We start from the raw sequence: 20,659 nt of genomic DNA, 5'->3' as shown, positions 1-20,659 counted from the left end.
TCTGGGAATGGTTCTTGAACCAATTATGGACCCACTGTGATGTTCCCCTCTGGTGTTATCCAGACCAGTGATCTTCTAGGTCACTCCAATCCTTGACTCTGAGAGCCAGCCTTACCCTGTTCTGATGTGAGAACTCCCACTCCTGGGCTATTCATGCACAGCCTCTAGCATGTAAACTGCTCCTTGGATTGTGCCACCAAATGACACTAGCCAATATCTCCGGCCTCAGACACAACCCTAGGAACCTCCGTCTTGCACTGTCCAGTTATGCCCACTGGATGCTGCAAGCTTATATGAGTTTATCAATTTAAGAAAGAAATCGATATGCACCAGGCTTGTTATCCCAAGGGGAGTCTCTGACACAATTCAAACCAAACGCACTGCTTCAGGTAAAATAAACAAACAGATTTATTAACTGCAAAGATAGATTTTAAGTGAGTATAAGTCAAAGCATAACAAGTCAAATTTAGTCAAATGAAATAAAAGCAAAATCATTCTAAGCTGATCTTAACACTTTCAATGCCCTTACAAATTTAGCTGCGTCTCACCACAGGCTGGCTGGTTGCCCTTCAGCCAGGCTCTCCCCTTTGATCAGCACTTCAGTCGCTTTGTGTGGTGTCTGTAGATGTAGGTGGAAGAGAGAGGAAGAGCATGGTAAATGACTCTCCCTTTTACTATGTCCTTTCTTCCCTCTCGGCTTTGCCCCTCCCCTTCAGAGTCAGGTGAGCATTACCTCATCGCAGTCCCAAACTGACCAAAGGAACGGGGGAGACTCGCTCAAGAGTTCAATAGATCCTTTGTTGTTGCCTAGGCCAGTGTCCTTTGTTCCTATGAGGCTGGGCTGAGTTTGTCCCATACATGACCTGATGAGGTGCGAACTGCCCCTCTGCTTCTGGAGAGTTTTTGTCTGGGCTTGCTTTAAGCTACGAGGACATATTTTCAGCCTCATAACTATATACATGAAATTACAACCTAGAACGTTACTATAACATTAGTATAACAACGATTACTATGACATTACCATAACAAGAATGCTCAGTACATAATGAGCCTTCCGAAGATTCCTGACATGACAAACTTTGCATTAGATACTACACAATCATATTGTAAGGATGAACATGGGGGTGCTGGGTGTTCCCCGAGGTACAGAATGTCACACCCACCTTATAGTAGTTTCATCTAGGTTGTATTTCCCTAGTTTGTTTATGAGAAGGTCATGCAAGACAGTGTCAAAAGCTTTACTAAAGTCAAGATATACCACATCAACCGCTTCCCCCTATCCACAAGGTTTGTTACTCTGTCAAAGAAAGCTATCAGGTTGGTTTGACACAATTTGTTCTTAACAAATCCATGCTGACTGTTACTTATCTTATTATCTTCTAGATGTTTGCAAATTGATTGCTTAATTATTTGCTCCATTGTCTTTCCAGGTACAGAAGTTAAGCTGACTGGTCTGCAATTCCCCGGGTTGTCCTTATTTCCCTTTTTCTAGATTGGCACTATATTTGTCCTTTTCCAGTCTTCTGGAATCTCTCCCTTCTTCCATGACTTTTCAAAGATAATCGTTAATGGCTCAGATATCTCCTCAGTCAGCTCCTTGAGTATTCTAGGATGCATTTCATCAGGCCCTGGTGACTTGAAGACATCTAACTTGTCTAAGTAATTTTTAACTTGTTCTTTCCCTATTTTAGCCTCTGATCCTACCTCATTGGACTGGTATTCACTATGTTAGACATCCAATCACTACTAAACTTTTTTGGTGATAACCGAAACAAAGAAGTGATTTAGCACCTCTGCCTTTTCACATTTTCTGTTATTGTTCCCCCCCACACACCTAAATGAGTAATGGGCCTACCCTGTCCTTGGGTCTTGCTCTTGCTTCTAATGTATTTGTAGAATGTTTTCTTGTTACCCTTTATGTCTCTAGCTAGTTTAATCTCATTTTGAGCCTTGGCCTTTCTAATTTTGTCCCTACATATTTGTGTTATTTGTTTATATTCATCCTTTGCAATGTAACCTAGTTTCCACTTTTTGTAGGACTCTTTTTTGAGTTTCAGATGATTGAAGTTTTCCTGGTTAAGACAGGGTAGTCTCTTGTCGTAATTCCTATCTTTCCTATGCAGTGGGATAGTTTGCTCGTGTCCTTAACAATGTCTCTCTGAAAAACTGCCAACACTTTTGAACTGTTTTCCCCCTTAGACTTGCTTCCCATGGGATCTTACCTAACTCCCTGAGTTTGCTAAAGTCTTCCTTCTTGAAGTCTTATTGTGTTGTTTTCCCTTTCATGATCACTTTCACCTAAGATGCATTCCAATTTCAAATTCTCATCCAGTTCCTCCCTATTTGTCAAAATCAGATCTAGAACAGTCTCAGCCCTAGTATCTTTCCCCACCTTCTGAAATGAAAATTGTCTCCAATACATTCCAAGAGTTTGTTGGATAATCTGTATCCTGCTGAATTATTTTTCCAACAGATGTCTGGGTAGTTGAAGTCCCCCATCACCACCAAGTCTTGTGCTTTGAATAATTTTGTTAGTTGTTTAAAATAAGCTTCATCCACCTCTTCTTCCTGGTTAGATGGTCTGTAGTAGATCCCTACCATGACATATCCTTGTTTTTTACCCCTTTTATTCTTACCCAGATACTTTTAACAAGTCTGTCTCCTATTTCTATCTCAACCTCAGCCCAAGTGTACACATTTTTAACATATAAGGTAACACCTTCTCCCTTTTTCCCCCTGCCTGTCCTTTCTGAGCAAGCTGTACCCTTCTATACCAATATTCCAGTCATACATATTATCCCACCAAGTCTCTGTGATGCCATAGTTGTGTTTATTAACTAGCATTTCAAATTCTTCCTGCTTATTCCCCATACTTCTTGCATTAGTATATAAACATCTAAGATACTGATTTGATTCCCCCACTCCAGCTGTGTCTTATCTCTCCTTTATCCCTGCTATAACAGCCTATGTTCCCACCAAATTCCAACCTTTCTCCCAGGTCTCCATGTTTTTGACTTACCTGTGAGCTTTGGTCACCTGTCCTCTTTGAACCTAGTTTAAAGCCCTCCTCATGAGGTTAGCCAGTATGTATCCAAATATACTCTTCCCTATTCCTTGATAGGTGGACCCCATCACTGCTTAGCAGTCCTACTTCCTGGAACTGCATCCCATTAAGAGAGCTGAAACCCTCCTGGTGGCACTATCACTGCAGCCAGGCATTTATCTCCAGGATGCATCTGTCTCTGCCTGGGCCCCTACCTTTGATCGGAAGGATTGAAGAGAACACCACCTGCTCCCCCAATTCCTTCACCCTTACTCCCAGAGCCTTGTTGTCACTTCTGATCTTTTTAGGGTCATACCTTGCAGTATCATTAGAGCCCATATGGATGAGCAGCATGGGATAGTATTCAGAGGGCTGGATGATCCTTGACAATCTAAACATCTAGGACATGGGTTCCTGACAGGCAGCATACTTTCTGGGATGCAACATCAGGCCGACAGATGGGTGCCTCCATGTGGAGCACCTGGCATTGGCCACTGTCAGAAGACAGGATACTGGGCTAGATGGACATTTGGTCTGATCCAGTGTGGCCATTCTTATGTTCTTGCATGTAATTTTCTAGGGTTTTTTTATGAAGCTGTACAAATGGATATTCCATCATGTGGCATCACCTTGACACCCAAAGGGGTCATAAGCATGGTTGGAACATTTAGATTCATTCAGGCCTCTGAATCTTGAGTTAATGCAGTAACTGATAACAATAGTAGATGCTGCTTGAAATCTGGCTCTTGACTCTGCATTCGAGTCTGGGAGCTTCCTCGCAATGCTGCCTGGGACCCAGTAGGGGGAGCACTGAAAGCAAAGGAGAGAGAGAGTGTTCCTGCTCTCAGTTCTTGTGGCGAGTGCAACAGCAGCCAGGAGCAGCAACCACGGCGACAGTTCTGCTCAGCACCTGCAACCCTAGGATTGAGTGTGCTAATTATAGACAGAAATGTCAAAAAAAGAATCTGCAAACTCTAACAAATCTCTACTGAGATTGTTCAAACAGATTTTCAGAGGCTCATAACTTGGCCAATTTTGGGTGGTTTTTCACAGGAAAGTTCAGCTTCTCGACAAAACATTTGTCAGAATCTTCCTTCCTACTCCCAAATATGGTCTGAACTATTTCTGGTGAAACTCGCCAACAGACTTTAGTCTGATGCAGACACCCAACATGGAAAATTTCAGCCTGAATAGTTAAAGTTTGGCAAACTCATATGTAACTCTAAACAGGGTTTTATAATGGGAAAATATTATCAGCTCTGCCCATAATAAAGAGCATTAAATCCAGTGCTTCTACACATTACATTCAGGATTCCATGATGCAGGTTTTTTTTTCATTTAAAAAATAAACATAGTTATGAAGATTTCCTACAACAGCTTTTCTACTTGTTTTAAAATACCACAGTTAGTGACCCCTGAAAATACAATAAAAGTTATGCCATTTGGAGTAGTTTGGTACAGCAGTCTTGAGAATTGATTCATCCAACAATTTTTTTTTATTTTATTGAACACAGTAATAACACCAAGATGATCCTTCAAGTCACTTTTATCTTTTATATGACTTTCATAGGAAGAATTATGTAACTGTTTCTCAAAAGACTTAATAAAGGTCTGTCACTTATGCCCTTTTAGAGCTTTGTATCATCAGAATAGAATTATCTTTTGTAGCTTCAGGCATTAAATATGATAATAATACTGTATTATGAGATACTGGTAACATTTTTTAAAAAGTTTTTTTCCCCTAATTTCAAATTTCCCTGTCTGGCCACATGCCTGGAGATTTTATACCCATTTTGTGTTGGCGTTGCTCTTCAACCTATACCCAAGACTATAAAATGATAAATAATTGACTTGACAATGTAGTTAAATAAGGTGGCTTAGAAAACAACTCCTAATTGCCACTATTTTCCCACTTTGCCTCCCACACAACCATAGCATAAGAATTTTAAAAATCTTTACACTGCAACCAACCAGTCTCAGCATGAGACGTCTAGCACGAATGCTCTACCCATCTTCCCTCTGGTTTCATTTGTCACCAAGACATTCACAAAAATCTCAGACAACACATTTGGTTTGGGTGCTAGACAGGTAAATCTGGAACGAATGAGCGTGCCCTTCTTTCCACATCAGGGTGGTAATTTTATATCATTTTCAGTTTTTTTGTGTTTGGCAGTCTTTTGAACCAGGTCAAATTAGAATATGCAGTTTCGCTCAGAGGGGTTGAGGCTCCTCTGGATTTGCTTTAATCACTCCCCAGTGATTTTAGTTCCTGCAAGAAACTACTGTAGCTCTCCCCGAAGCCCATGCAGATACATATAAAACTTATGAAGTTGATACAATGGTCTTTTTGAATATTCCATGATTCTATAACTCAGGTCATAGGTTGACAGTCCCTGATAGTTCAATTTATTACTTTTTCCAAGTCACTGCATAGCTTGTCCTGTTTCAAGACACAAATTATCTCATTCACACCCCATGGATAACAAGATAAGTGAACAGAAACTCAATCACATTTTTCCCCCATGAAAATAAACCATTGGTTTCCCAGTTCTCCACAGGCTGAGAGTATGCTTCCTAGCTGCAGTAGAGAATCAAAGAGCCAAGTTCCTGTGGAACTGATTTTAATGTTGCTGAGATTTAATGTAATTGAATTCTATGTATGATTATGTTAGGGTGCCTAGAGCCATGGTGCGCAACCTGCAGCCCGTCAGGGTAAACTAATTGTGGGCTGCAAGACATTTTGCTGACATTGGCCGTCCGCAGGCATGGCCTCCCCCGCAGCTCCCAATGGCTGCGGTTCACCATTCCCGGCCAGCATGAGCTGCAGGAAGTGGCAGCCAGCACGGCCCTGGGGCCTGCCGCTTCCCGCAGATTCCATTGGCCAGGAACGGAGAACCATGGCCACCGGGAGCTGCAAGGGGCTGTGCCTGTAGATGATCAATGTCAGCAAAATATCTGTCGGGCAGCAATCAGATTACCCTGATGGGCTGCATGCGGCCCGTGGACCGCAGGTTGCCCACCACTGGCCTAGAGTCTGGGATAGGTGTCTATTATTTTTTAACTCTAAAATAGATAAATAAAACTAATAGACTCACTGACACATACCACCTATTTACCTTTGCTGCTGATACCCCTGAACTGGATCCTAGAAAGCCACAGCAATTTTTTTTCCCTTTTACCTCAAAATTCACTTCTCTGTCAGGTTATCCCTCTGATTTTGAGTAGTTTTACGGATACTACTCATGTGAATGGAGTTAAGCACATGGATAAATGTTTGCATGACTGGGGCCTAAATGTGCATATCCAATGATATATTGCCTTTTTGCAATCTCCCTTCCCAATATTTATTGTTATCCTTTGTGGTGTTACGTCTAATTTAGACTGTCTGCTCTTACAGAATGTCATTTTATTTGTCTGTAATGCTCTGTTACGTGCATTCATGGTACTGTATATTGTTTAATAATAATTAAGGAAATGTATAGCTTTAAACAATCTAGTACAACTTAAACAAATGTGTGTTATCAATTAATAAGAAATGTGCAACTTTAAAGACTTAAATCATTTTTTTAAGTGTAACGCACCAATGGATATAGTCATATACTTGTGTGGTTTCAAAACAAGAAAGCTAGTGTACTTTGAAAATACAAAGCATTTGGTGTCTCACTAATGATAGGTGATTTTATGAACCACAATACCCAAATACACTTAGAACTTTATTCATTCATCATGCCAGCTAACTGTTCAATGCATAAATTGCTTGAAGTTTGGCTTTAAAGTGTCTTGAGATTTTAATTGTTTTTTGCCTCTCTCTTTCGCGTGACAGCATCACTCCCCTAGCAAATGCTTATAGCAACACTTGGCAAAAAACAGAATCCGTGTCACTGCTTGCCTTAATAATGTCCCATAGGTATGTTTACTTGTTCTACAAGCTTAGCTGAAAACCTCAAGAGTCTCTGGACCATCTGGGCACAAAACCCAGACAAAGACAAATAATAAATCATCATCAAAACCTCTGTAAACAACAACACAATCAAAACTTCCAGTATTGGTTACTTTAAAAAAATGCAACACATTTCCTTTAACATAAGGCTTACTATTTATTGCTGTATCTTAATCCATCTTCTGAGTCATTGTTTCATATACAGCTTGATTTCCTGAAGCTGGAGATGTGGTAGTAATTGCTTACCTGACTCACAGGCAAATGTCTTTGATGTCTCATCATGAAAAATAATTGCCACTGCATGCTTCTTTGTCTCTCTAGGCAGTCTGGTTATGTTTTTGATGTTGTGAAGCTCAGTTACCTTGAAGTGAAGAGAAACATATTTTAGACCAGTGTATAAATAGTACAGAACACTCACCCCAGATGTTCAGTTTTCACTACAATCACCACATTGTCGGATAGCCATCTGAATTCATTTTCTTGTAGCTGAGAAACAATATACAAGTGTGTCAAGTCAACAGCTGCAGAATTGTCTACAGAATTTATCTTCTGTCAAAAATATATGGTCTTATTTTTTTTTCATTTTATGAGAATGTGCATGAAAAAGTATTAACATATTCTTTTTCATCTAGACTGGCTTTGCACTCTCCCTATACTACAACAAACTTCTGTGAACATACAAATTGGCAAATCTGTTGCAGAATTTGTAGCCAGTATGTTGCTGTTAAAGAAATAGCAGTATCTTATTAGCCAAGGGAAGCAGCCAATTCATTGTACCAATTAACACCATACATCTTCATACTGACACTGTGTCATTTATCTTTAAAGTGGAATTGGCAGCTCCAGTGCTGTCCTTGTCAAAACTAGAAAGTCATAATTCTAACTTTAACTATGGATCCAAAAATTGAGAAGGTCCAGGAAAAACTTAGCAAGAAGAAATTAGCCATAATATAATAAATTAATTGCATAAACAATGCAATATATATTTTCCCATCGTTTAATTCTCATGGATTTTTTCAATTAACACTAAATGGGAGAAAAATACCCAGAAAAATACGAGTACTTCTAGTACTGCCTATTAAGTAGCATTTCCCATTACAAGGCCCTGATTTTAGTTCCTCATAACTTTGTGAAACTTTAACCATTTAGGCTGAAATTTTCCAGGCCAGGTGTCTCCCTCATGCTGAATTGTTCTGAAAATTTTCAGCCAAAACAGTTCAGCCATTTATAAAAAAAGATGCTAAGGATTTTACCCATAACAACAAAATTCTGGAGCCCTTTTCTATGGACAGCTCTAGCACTCACATTTAAGGACTAGAAATTTGGCAGGGAGATGGCCTATATGTCAGCAATGGGCCTGTTACTGTCCACATGAAAATCTGCCCAAATTTGGCCAATTTATAAGCATTTGAAAAAAATTCCCTTTTACACATGTTCAGTAGAGACTTAAAGGATTTTAGCTGCTAAACTCTAAAAAAATTCTATTCACGCTGAGCATGTTCCAGCCCAGGAATACAAAGGACCTTCCCTATACTTGCTTGTCTGGGTTGCTATGGACTGTGAGGGTCTGGACTCCTGACCTGCAAGAAGAGTTTGTCTCATGAAAGCAATGACACCCCTACTCCCAATGCCCAGAATGCAGAGGTCATAGGAGCTAGACCAGCTGGGAGCAGATTGCAGAAGGAAAATGATCAGGATGAGAGAGGGTAGAGAGTGGTACTGAAGGCTGGTAGTAGGGGAAGAGAGGGAAACTGGGTTGGAAGTTGGGGAAGAATATGACTGGTTGGGCAAGGTGACTGGATTGGAATTCAGTAGGTGATAGGGGAGACAGATTGGTGAGGAGTTGGAGGGAAACTGGAATGGCTAGTAAAAGAGACTGGGACCAAGAATCATGGAGTGGGGAGGGGAGAACATGAAGATGGTGGAGAGGCAGATCTGATGAGGAACCAGAATAGAGGGGAAGAACTAGGACTGGCTGGGAAGGATGGGATAAGGAGTTGGGGGACATTAAGATTGGATGAGGAATCCAGGGAGGGAGATTCGAATTGTTAAGCAATAAGGATGGTAAAAATTCATAGAGATAGGGATGGGGAACAGGACAAGTCATGACTGAGGCAGGGAGATTGTGCCTGGGATGAGAAGCCTGAGGAGTGGGGTCTGGGACTGGATAGGCAAGGTGAATGGGATTGGAACAAGACAAAAAGGGGAATGAAGAATAAGACGGGCACAAAGACAGGTTGGAGAGGATGGTGCACCAGGATTTGTGCCCACTAGAGCACACTCGCTTCCGCTGCCTGGAACAGAATACCAGATTCCTTAAGTCTCACCAAATTTTTGCTGTCAGCAAATTTCTGTCAAACTCACTGGCAAAGGGTCCCATCTCTCTCTAGCAGTGGTCCAAAGACAAAATGGAAAGCTACTCCTGCTATCAGTTACTCTTTAGGTCAAGTGGCAGAGGTCTGCGTGGTTGATCTAAAGGTTCCAACCCTGCTGATGAACATGTGGGGGTCAATATGATTCTGTCAAAGTTTGACTCAGACTCACAATTTATCAGACCACTCTGTTTTATTAGCAAAGCTGCTCTGCTAATACATTTAGAAGTGAGCCCCCCGAGTGGGGCTTGTGCCTCTTAATTTATACAGTTTTTTGGAGAACAAGTTACAGAGAAGTTACAGACAGAAGAAGAAAAAGATTTTAGTCACCACCCTTCGAGATCCCTGAGACCAGTCACGTATCTTCAATTACCTGCCACCCTTAACAATCTCCTTTAACAGCTTCCAGTTAACTTAACTAATTGCCCTTCACACCTTCCATTCTGATGCCTGCTTCTTAGACGTGCTGGCCCTATCTTAATTGCTTCTCCATTCAAAAGCTAACTGTCCCTACGTGTGCTCCCTCAGATACTTTGTAACATGTTTTGGCATGCCCTCTCATATACAATGTATCCAGTATGTCCCCTTATACAACGTTATACTTATACATTGTTATACTTCCACAATACCATATGATGGAATTTCAGGGTTTTTCCCCCTGTTTGTTCTCATAAAAACCTTGGAAGTTGTACACAGAAGAACTATGTTAAAAGAACATTACTGGGACCTAGTCTCCACTGGCAACCCCTCCTAGTGAATATACACTGATACTGGAAAAAAGGTTCTTTGCTGAATGCATCCGATGAAGTGAGCTGTAGCTCATGAAAGCTTATGCTCAAATAAATTTGTTAGTCTCTAAGGTGCCACACGTACTCCTGTTCTTTTTTGCGAATACAGACTAACACGGTTGCTACTCTGAAACCTATAGATTACACTGGTTCCCCAAATAAAATAAGCTCTACCAACAAAAAAAAATCTCTGCTTTTGCTGTGTCTACACTAGGATTTTTGCCACTTTAGTAATGCTGTTAAAAAAACAAAACAAAACCCTAACTGACATTACTATACCGGCAAAAGTTTCTCATGTAGACTTAGACTAAGGTCGTAAAGTCAAGCACTCGAAAGTTAGGAAATGCAGAATTAAGGTTACCTGTGCAACCTTAATTAGCCCCCTTGTGAGTATCCATTATGATACAGTTTTTAACTACATGAGCACATACTATATATTCCACAAGACCCCTGCCTCTGGGCACAGGATGGACATTGCTCATTGAACAAAGAGCTATTCAATATTTTGTTTTATCTTCATTGTTCAACATGTGGTCCTAGATCTTATGTACTGCACACTAATTGAACACTGCTCTGCAGACATAATTGTTCATTTCTTCAGGGTTTTTTTATGGCGCTCATCACCATAATATCTGAGTACTTCATAAAGAGTTCATTTAATATTCACAATACTCCCCCACCTCCGTGAGGTGAGGGGATGGTATTATCCCTGTCAAGGTTCCTTCCCCACTCTGAACTCTAGGGTACAGATGTGGGGACCTTCATGAAAGACCCCCTAAGCTTATTCTTACCAGCTTTGCTTAAACGCTGCTACCACCAAAGTGTTACACAAAGAACAGGGGAAGTGCCCACTTGGAAACGTATCCCCCCCAAAAATATCTCCCCAAGCACTACACCCCCTTTCCTGGGGAAAGCTTGATAAAAATCCTCACCAATTTGCATGGATGAACACAGACCCAAACCCTTGGATCTTAAGAACAATGAAAAAAAGCAATCAGGTTCTTAAAAGAAGACTTTTAATTAAAGAAAAAATAAAAGGATCACCTCTGTAAAATCAGAATGGTAAATACCTTACAGGGTAATCCGATTCAAAATATAGAGAATCCCTCTAGGCTAAACCTTAAGTTACAAAAAGACTCAAAACCAGGATATACATCCCATTCAGCACAACTTATTTTCTCAGCCATTTAAACAAAATAGAATCTAATGCATATCTAACTAGATTGCTTACTGACTCTTTACAGGAGTTCTGACCTGCATTCCTGCTCTGGTCCCAGCAAAAGGATCACACACAGAGAGAGACCCTTTGTCCCCCCCCCCCCCCAGCTTTGAAAGTATCTTGTCGCCTCATTAGTCATTTTGGTCAGGTGCCAGCGAGGTTATCTTAGCTTCTTAACCCTTTACAGGTGAAAGGGTTTTTCCTCTGGCCAGGAGAGATTTAAAGGTATTTACCCTTCCCTTTATACTTATGACAATCCCATTTTACAAATGGGAGCTGAAGCATAAGAGATTATGGTCAAAAGTATCCACTAATTTGGGGTGCTCAATTACTGACACCTGTTGCCTCCAGAGAGGCGCCACAAAGAAGGAAGCGGGGAAAATGCATTAATTAATGGTGGGAGGGTAGGAAGCGCAGAATCCAATAACTGAAGGGCAGGAAGATGCCAGAATTTAATAAATGAAGGGGAACCCAAAATTAATTCACTACAAGATAGGAGGGTGGATAAACTCCCAGGCTCATTAATTAGGAATAGGATTTAGAGCTCAGAAATCATGAGATTGACTGACTGGAGAGAGTCCAAATTAACTAACTGAGGTGTAGGTTAGTTCTCAGTGTGTGATTATTGGTCTGAATTTATTAAATTATTTATTATCAGCAATCCATGGACAGAGGGGTGGGGAAATAAGTTGCACCCATACTCTGAGCCCCTCTCAACTTCACCACAGGGCACTTGGATGCCAGCGATGCGGAGAAAACCCTCACAATCTGGCACCAGGACTACGGCCAAAATACAGGTGGGAGGATCATTCGAGAGAAGGAGTGGCTTTCTCTCTTCCCAGACTTCTCTAAACCCCACCCAAGCTAGCGATCTGGTTATTTATTGGTGCGGGAATGAAGATGTAGTTTAGACAGATGTGGCTTTGGAGGTTTTGTAGCCTTGGAAGTGTGAAATCTCAGGTACTTTTCACTATGGATAGAAAAGTTGGGCCTATAATTTTAAAGGCGTTTTGGCACCTAAGGATGCAGATACGTGGCTAGTGAGGTTTTTCAGAGGTGCCTAACTGCCATTGACTTAAGATTAGGGGTTCAGAATCTAAATAGATAAGTAACACTATAACATGAAAGAAATATAGCTGACCCTAATTAAATGGGGAGAAGCATATGAAGTAGACGGTGTTGGATGTATCTGTATAAATGGTTATGAGAACAACGTTCAGAAAAACCCAGTATAATATGCACTAAATGAACAATGGAAGATTTCTCTCTCTGGAGCAGGAGGAAAGGAAATACTAGATAATAATCTTCAAAAGCTTTGAATGGTGACAAGATGTCATAAACTGCATCAAGAACTCTTTAAACAACTCTTCAGCCAGAGATACAAGTTATGCTAGGTAGAGATTTTTTCCTTTATCACTTGAGGATTAAAGATTATCAAAATGATCCTGCAGTAAATAGTTCCTGAGCTGCCTTTGATAAAAAAAAATAGATTAAAAAAACACTCCAATCTAGGCACCGAAACTATATAAGAATTTTGATAGTAACTCAAATTTTGTTCAGAGGCTACTATCAACAAAACTGTGAAGATATATTTAGCCATCCACACAGAAGCAAAAGATTTTACTTGTCTCTCATACTAATCAGTATATTATATTATATCATGCAACAAATAATTGTATTAAAATACATCAGCAATAGAAAAAACAGTGGCAGTCACACACAGAGTAGCATTCAACATTGCCAATTGGAAGTAAGCAGGGGGTGAGTCCTTCTGTTTGACTCACTGGGAAGAAATGCTTTGATTTTCATGGGACTCAGATACACACCTTAGAAGCAGGGCAATGGGGGACCATTTTCTGCCACATTCTTTTTGTCCTTTACAATGTGCTATGATCAGCACTGAGCCACCATGGTTCTCCAGATTTTCAACAGACTGTTCGTAAAGTTCCTTGTTTGGTGGGTCAAGTACAGCTGCATGAAATTCACATTTGGTTTCATAGGATTTTGATTCCTAGAATGTCGTGGGCTTCCTGCCACTCATATTGGTTGTCACCATATTGGTTGCCACCATATTGGTTGTACAGGGCAGGGGGTTAATTGGTTGTTGAATAATGCATAATTTCATGTAGAAAATGCGCTTATTTTTTCCATAAAATTCATGAAATTTTCTATGGAAATGGGCCTATTTTCAACACCGTAAAAAATATTTGGAGTTGTTTTGTATTTATTTACAAATGTTTCCCCTGTATAGATTTCTGTTATTAGAAACCTTTCAAGGTTTAGAGCCTGTTCTCAGGATTTTTCTTGGTCAATAAAAAGAATTCTACTACTGAATTTTTTAAACAGCTACTTCTCTTCCCACTAAAGGGACATTGCCTACTTGGAATCCAGCCATTTTCCGAAAGTGGAGTTACAATTACTTTCAGGTACTCCCAACTGCTCCTGACCCCTCCTAATGACATTTGAGGTTTTCAAGTCACATGTTTTCATTTTTTAAAAGTATTTCTCACCCATTGGTATATGAGATTCCCACACAAATATTGGGGCAAACTGACCAAAAGGCTACACAAGTGAAACTGACTACAGAGAAATAGTGAGAGTGACCATACTCAAAGTACTGCCAAGCGCATAAAATGAACAAAACTGAAAAAAAAAAGAGTCAAGATGTTTCCTGCATTCTTTAATCTTTGACTGACACCAATCTCAGACGAAACTGTCCAGTTAACTGATGCAACAAGAATCACCTTAGCAATAGTGGTGGAGCCTTCCCAAAAGTGTGTGGGTCCCTGGGTGGGTCTCTGCCCCCTCCGTGGTCCCATCCCCAGCCAAGCTGGAAGCTGGAGCAGGCTGGGAACCACGGACCCTCCACCTGCCTGGGGTAGGGAGGACAAGAGCATCCCCCAGCTCTTGTCCATGCCCAGCAGCCCCCCTGCTCAGGGTTTGTGGCTCCTGCACAGCTCTCCCCAACCCGACTCCAGCCAAGGGATGGGGCCTTAGAGCCACAGCCTGTCCCTGGTAACTGGGTGAGGGGCCCTGGGGGCAGGGATATGGGGTGCTCTCTGCCCCCGCACTTCAGCCACTGCAGGTGGAGGGTCTGTGGTGCCCCATGCTGCCCAGAATCCCTGGCTGGGCTCCAGCTGCTGGCGAGGTGGGATGGCCCATGGCAAAATGTGGACGGGCCAGGCCTGTCCACTTTCAAAAAGTGAGAGGGCCATGGCCCCTCTGGTTCCAGAGCCCTTACATCTTATAAAAGAAAAGAATCCAGTTTTCACATCATTTTGCTTCTGGCACTTTAGTAACTCCCTCTGTTCATAATGGGTCAGGTCCTCAGCCCTCTTTCAGCAATGCAAAAAGGGATAGAAATTTGTCTTTAAAAGCCTGCTGGGGATTATCCTTATATCACTGTCAGAAAGCTAGTATTGCTAGCTCTTCATCAGCTTCTCCTGGCAGCTCAACTTGTACTGAGGACCAGATAAGTTCATGACTGCTCCTAGCATCAAAATCTGGAAAGCCAGTCGAAAGCAACTTATGCCTCTGTACTCAAGTGTACTAAGTACAAGATCTTAAGTATCTAGTTCTGCTTGTGTCCACACTTAAATTTGTCTTCCACTGCTGTAAGTGGCCTATTAGGCCAATATAGTAATATCACCTCCCCAAGCAGCATTGAGCCAAGGTCAAGGTACAGAGATCAACATAGCTGATAGGTAGACACTGTGTTACCTGTGCCAAGCCTAATAGTCATCCAGCAGCTGTCTCACAATGCTCAACACTGACTGATCTGGTCACCATTGTGAACTCTACTGCCCAGGGGTTATGGAGACTGGAAGCTACCCCTCTCCTTTAAAGACCCACAATTTTTTGAAATTCCTTTTCCTGATTTCCTCTCTAGCAGCTCTCCATTGTTGTGTGCATCTGCCCAGCTGACCATGCCAGCTATGTGCTCCAGACATGCTCCAGCCTGGAGCAGACAAGAGATATTGGATCTCTTGGACCTGTGGTGAGAAGAGGCTGTGCAAGCACAGCTATGGACCTGCCATGGAAACGTGGATATCAACAAGCAGATTGCTCAGCCTGCCCCTGGTTCCTGACTATTTTCTGTAACTTGACCCTGGGCCCCAGGTCCTGCTTCCAGACTATGGCTTGACCCCACCCCTTCAGCTCTGGACCCAGGTTATTGACTGTGGCTCGACCTCCTTCTCCAGTCCATCTATGGACGTGACTGTCTGGCTGTGGTCCCTGACACCCACTCTCATGAAAACTCCTCTTTCTCATCCTTGTGTGCGCCCGTGCGCAATTATATTTCTCAAAATATGCAATGTTGTTGTAGTTGTGTTGGTTCCAGGACAATAGAGAGATGTGGGTGAGGTAATATCTTCTAGTGGACCAACTTCTTGTCTCTCCCACCGACAGATTTTGGTTTAATAACAGAACCACCTTGTCTCTTTCATATTTCTCAATGGCTTTCATTACAGGGCCTAGGTATGAAGTCTTTCTTTTACCTCAGATTGTTTTTTCCCCACTCTACTTGCCAGGCCATCTAAGAGAATGCCCTTGTGATAGTTGCTCCATTGTTTGGAAGTTAGACCAATTCAGCCCTAACAGCTTGCAATCACTGGTCTTATGATTGTGGGTGGAGGGGAAGTGTTGAAACGATGCTCCTCCTGACGTTCCACCTGGGCATCTCAGAAATCCTGTAACACATTTTGGGGTATAGAGCAATATATATTAACAAGTACTACCACATTCATCAAAAAGTAGCTCTGCCACATTTGTTCAACTGAATGGTCTTTCCTAGCCTCATTGCCTACGAATCTGTGAAAAAAATTACATGGAAAAAAGTAAAGTTTTTGCTTTCTTGTTCAACGGACACTCAGGTTCACAGTCATCAGGACACTGGTGTTCCTATGACTGTGACAAAAACTTAATATTAAGAGTATTTTCCTTACATTATAAATCAAAAGCCATGAGTTGGCCCACTTCAGAAAGCTTGCACACTAGATTATTACTTCTATCCCTCGTGTAAACAATGTCGACTGGCCAGCCTAATGCATAGTCAAGCTACTTTAGGTATCCCCAGAATGTTTTTGTTGTTGTTTAGAATGGGTAATTTTGTTCTAGTGATCAGTCACTATGATCATCTATTGGTACTCCACTACATATTAGTGTATGAGTTAACACGACTGCCGATTTTTCTATTAAGTCATTATCTATTTCACAGTAATGTGGCCCTTGTTTCTGCAGCACTGACTGATCTCTATTATGTCTAGTGATGTTTCTGAATCCAGAATCTTGTTCTTTTTCAAGCCAGGTCTCTGATGCAATGTCTCACAATGCTGTCCAAAGACCAATTTCAGATGGTATATAGAGCTATTTCTGTTACAGGGATTAAACATATGGAAGTCTTGAAATTCTTGATAGCACAACCTAGCATTCTTTATGCAGAGATGATGTGTAACTCTTGATAGTGTGTGTGTGGGGAGGGGAGGGGCACCACCTGCTGTGTAGGGCCGGCTCTGAGTCAACAAGAAACCCATACACAGGAGTTGGGCAGGCCAGCCCTGCCCCAAGCCCCTGCAGGCTGGGTGGTTTCCAGATGTGGCTTCCAAGCCCCCCTTTCTCTCCCCACACCCCCACAGCCAGGGACTCTTGCGCATTAGCCACCCTGTGGCCCTGGTTAAATCCCCCCCAGGTCTCTGTGCAAGACACGAACATACATCGGGGCAGGCGCCCGGCCTCATGGGCCCCTGCAAGCCTCTGGCAAGTGCAGCATTTGCCTACCATGCACAGCTCCGTTGTGGCTGGAGGGTCACTGTAGGTCAGCACCAGGGTGACAAAGGGTAAAGGGGGACAGCTCGCTATTGCTGACATCCCTGTTTTGAAATAAACTACTGTGCAATCACATATTTAGAACCCACTCCCTGCAAAAAAAGAAATACAAATAAAAATATAAGGCAGAACTCTGGGGGAGCACATGGTGTTGCCTCTGTCTGTAAGGGTTTCCAAGGCCTTTTTGGACAAACTAACCCCCGCATCCAAAAGGACACTACACAAGAACAAGCACCTTAAACATCCACTCCCATGTCTTCATTGGGTGTGTCTTTGGTATGAATTCAATTGTGATCATATATGAAAATGACATCGAAATAGGAGAGATAATAAACCCACAAATCTGAAGAATTGTCACAGATGAAGTGTCACTAGAGGAGGTTTTGGAATTAATTGAGAAACTTAACTGTAACAAATCACGAGGACGAGATGGCATTCACCCAAGAGATCTGAAAGAACTCAAATGTGAAATTGCGGAACTATTAACTGTGGTTTGTAACCTGTCCTTTAAATCAGCTACGGTACCCAATAACTGGAAGATAGCTAATGTAATGCCAATATTTAAGAAGGGCTCTAGAGGTGATCCTGGCAATTACAGACCAATAAGTCTAACGTCAGTATCGGACAAATTAGTTGAAACAACAGTAAAGAATAAAATTGTCAGACACATACAAGAACATAAATTGTTAAGCAAAAGTCAACATGGTTTCTGTAAAGGGAGATCATGTCTTACTAATCTATTAGAGTTCTTTGAGGGGGTCAACAAACATGTGGACGAGGGGGATCCAGTGGACATAGTGTACTTAGATTTCCAGAAAGCCTTTGACAAGGTCCCTCACCAAAGGCTCTTACATAAATTAAGTTGTCTTGGGATAAGAGGGAAGATCCTTTCATGGATTGAGAACTGGTTAAAAGACAGGGAACAAAGGGTAGGAATAAATGGTAAATTTTCAGGATGGAGAGGGTAACTAGTGGTGTGCCCCAAAGGGTCAGTCCTAGGACCAATCCTATTCAACTTATTCATAAATGGTCTGGAGAAAGGGGTAAACAGTGAGGTGGCAAAGTTTTCAGATGATACTAAACTGCTCAAGATAGTTAAGACCAAAGCAGACTGTGAAGAACCTCAAAAAGATCTCACAAAACTAAGTGATTGGGCAACAAAATGGCAAATGAAATTTAATGTGGAAAAATGTAAAGTAATGCACATTGGAAAAAATAACCCCAACTATAAGTACAATATGATGGGGGCTAATTTAGCTACACCTAATCAGGAGAAAGATCTTGGAGTCATCGTGGATAGTTCTCTGAAGACGTCCACGCAGTCTGCTGCCGGCAATCAAAAAAGCAAACGGGATGTTAGGAATCATTAAAAAAGGAATAGAGAATAAGACAGAGAATATCTTATTGTCCTTATATAAATCCATGGTACGCCCACATCTTGAATAGTGCGTTCAGATGTGGTCCCCTCATCTCATAAAATATATACTGGCATTAGAAAAGGTTCAGAAAAGGGCAACTAAAATGATTAGGGGTTTGGAACGGGTCCCATATGAGGAGAAATTAAAGAGGCTAGGACTTTTCAGCTTGGAAAAGAGGAGACTAAAGGGGGGATATGATAGAGGTATATAAAATCATGAGTGGTGTGGAAAAAGTGAATAAGGAAAAGTTATTTACTTGTTCCCATAATATAAGAACTAGGGGCCACCAAATGAAATTAATGGGTAGCAGGTTTAAACAAATAAAAGGAAGTTCTTCTTCACACAGCACACAGTCAACCTGTGGAATTCCTTGCCTGAGGAGGTTGTGAAGGCTAGGACCATAACAGGGTTTAAAAGAGAACTGGATAAATTCATGGAGGTTAAATCCATTAATGGCTATTAGCCAGGATGGGTAAGGAATGGTGTCCCTAGGCTCTGTTTGTCAGAGGGCGGAGATGAATGGCAGGAGAGAGATCACTTGATTATTACCTGTTATGTTCACTCCTCTGGGGCATCTGACATTGGCCACTGTCGGTAGACAGGATACTGGGCTGGATGGACCTTTGGTCTGAGCCAGTATGGCCATTCTTATGTTCACAACACAGAGCCAAACTGGTGATATGAGCTTCACCATCCATCCCCTTTAATCTACTATAAAAAAAATCTATTATGCAAAAAAAAACCAATCACACAAAAACTAGGGAATTAACAACATACATTCTTAACTTCACCATTCTGTTGCACTGTTTTTGGTTACACCTATTTCATTTATATCTCTGCATAAACTGTAAATTTTTCAGGACAGGTGCTTTGTTATTATGGTGACGGGATATACAGGTAAATAGATGGATCAATGCGCTGATAGTCTTCATATCTGTCTGTGAAGCACAGAACATATTGTTAATACTGGATTGTATTAATAATCATAATTAATAATAGAGCAGTGGGGTCTACAGGCAACAATAAGAGATTTGATTATAATAAATGTAAAATCCTACATACCAGGAGATGCAGTGAATTGCACAGATACAAAATGGGATGACTGACTAATAGCTGAACCAATCACACTGAAATGAGTTCATTTCCATTTTGTCTACTTAATACTCTACTAAAATTACTCTCTTATTCAACCAGGTTATACTGTGGAATTGAGATTTACAGGGGAGCGGAGAAATGTCTTAATATATGCCTTGCAAAGTTACAAAAGAGTTCAGCTGCAGTATTCATTTATGCAAATAAATCTTGTCTGTGTATATTACTCAAATCCAGGAACATGATCCTAAAATGATATATTTAAACATCTCACTGCTCCACAGTGAAGGCCTAAATCATAGTCAGAAAATAAAGCCCTATGACAAACAAAAACAGATAATGAAGACATGCAAAAACAATATATAGAATTATAGAAATGTAGGACTGAAGGGACCTTGGGAAGTTATCAAGTCCAATACCCTTCATTGAAGCCAAGTAATCCTAGACCATCCCTTACCGCTTTCTGTCCAAGCTGCTCTCAAAAGCCTCCAGTGATGGGGGTTCCACAGCCTCCTTTGAAAGATTATAGTTAGAAACGTTTTCCTAATATCTAACTTATATCTCCCTTGCTCTGGTTTAAACCCATTACTTACTGTCCTACCTTCAGTGGACATGGTGAACAATTGGTCACAGTCCTCTTTATAACTGTTCTTAACATGTTTGAAGAAGTTTCAATTTGTGATCCACTATCACCCCCAGATCCTTTTCAGCAGTAGTACCACCTAGCTACTAATTCCCCATTTTGTAAAATTCCTAAATGAAGTTCTTTGCACTTGTCTTTATTGAATTTTATCTTGTCCAATTTGCCAAGATCATTTTAAATTCTAATCCTGTCCTCCAAGGTGCTTGCAATCCCTCCCAGCTTAGTGTCACCCGCAGATGTTATAAGCACTCTCTCCACTCCATTATCCAAGTCATTCATGAAAATATTGAATAGTACTGGATCCAGGACTGAGCCCTG

The 20,659-nt window shown here is 41.3% G+C and overlaps 1 protein-coding gene across 3 annotated transcripts in view; it reads right to left on the bottom strand.

Moving 5' to 3' along the window:
• The window catches only part of DOK6 (docking protein 6), a 453,595-nt gene that overhangs the window by 216,946 nt on the left and 215,990 nt on the right, over nucleotides 1-20,659 (bottom strand). For all 3 annotated transcript variants that reach the window (XM_048840154.2, XM_048840153.2, XM_048840155.2), the window contains one exon: nucleotides 7,230-7,344. In XM_048840154.2, coding sequence (XP_048696111.1) covers nucleotides 7,230-7,344 — 115 coding nt within the window. The remainder of the gene's footprint in view (nucleotides 1-7,229; nucleotides 7,345-20,659) is intronic.

This window comes from Caretta caretta, chromosome 2, assembly GCF_965140235.1.
Source record: "Caretta caretta isolate rCarCar2 chromosome 2, rCarCar1.hap1, whole genome shotgun sequence".
Classification (NCBI taxonomy): Eukaryota; Metazoa; Chordata; order Testudines; family Cheloniidae; genus Caretta; species Caretta caretta.
The sequence above is the reverse complement of the archived record's forward strand: the minus strand, read 5'-3'. Positions and strand labels throughout refer to the sequence as shown.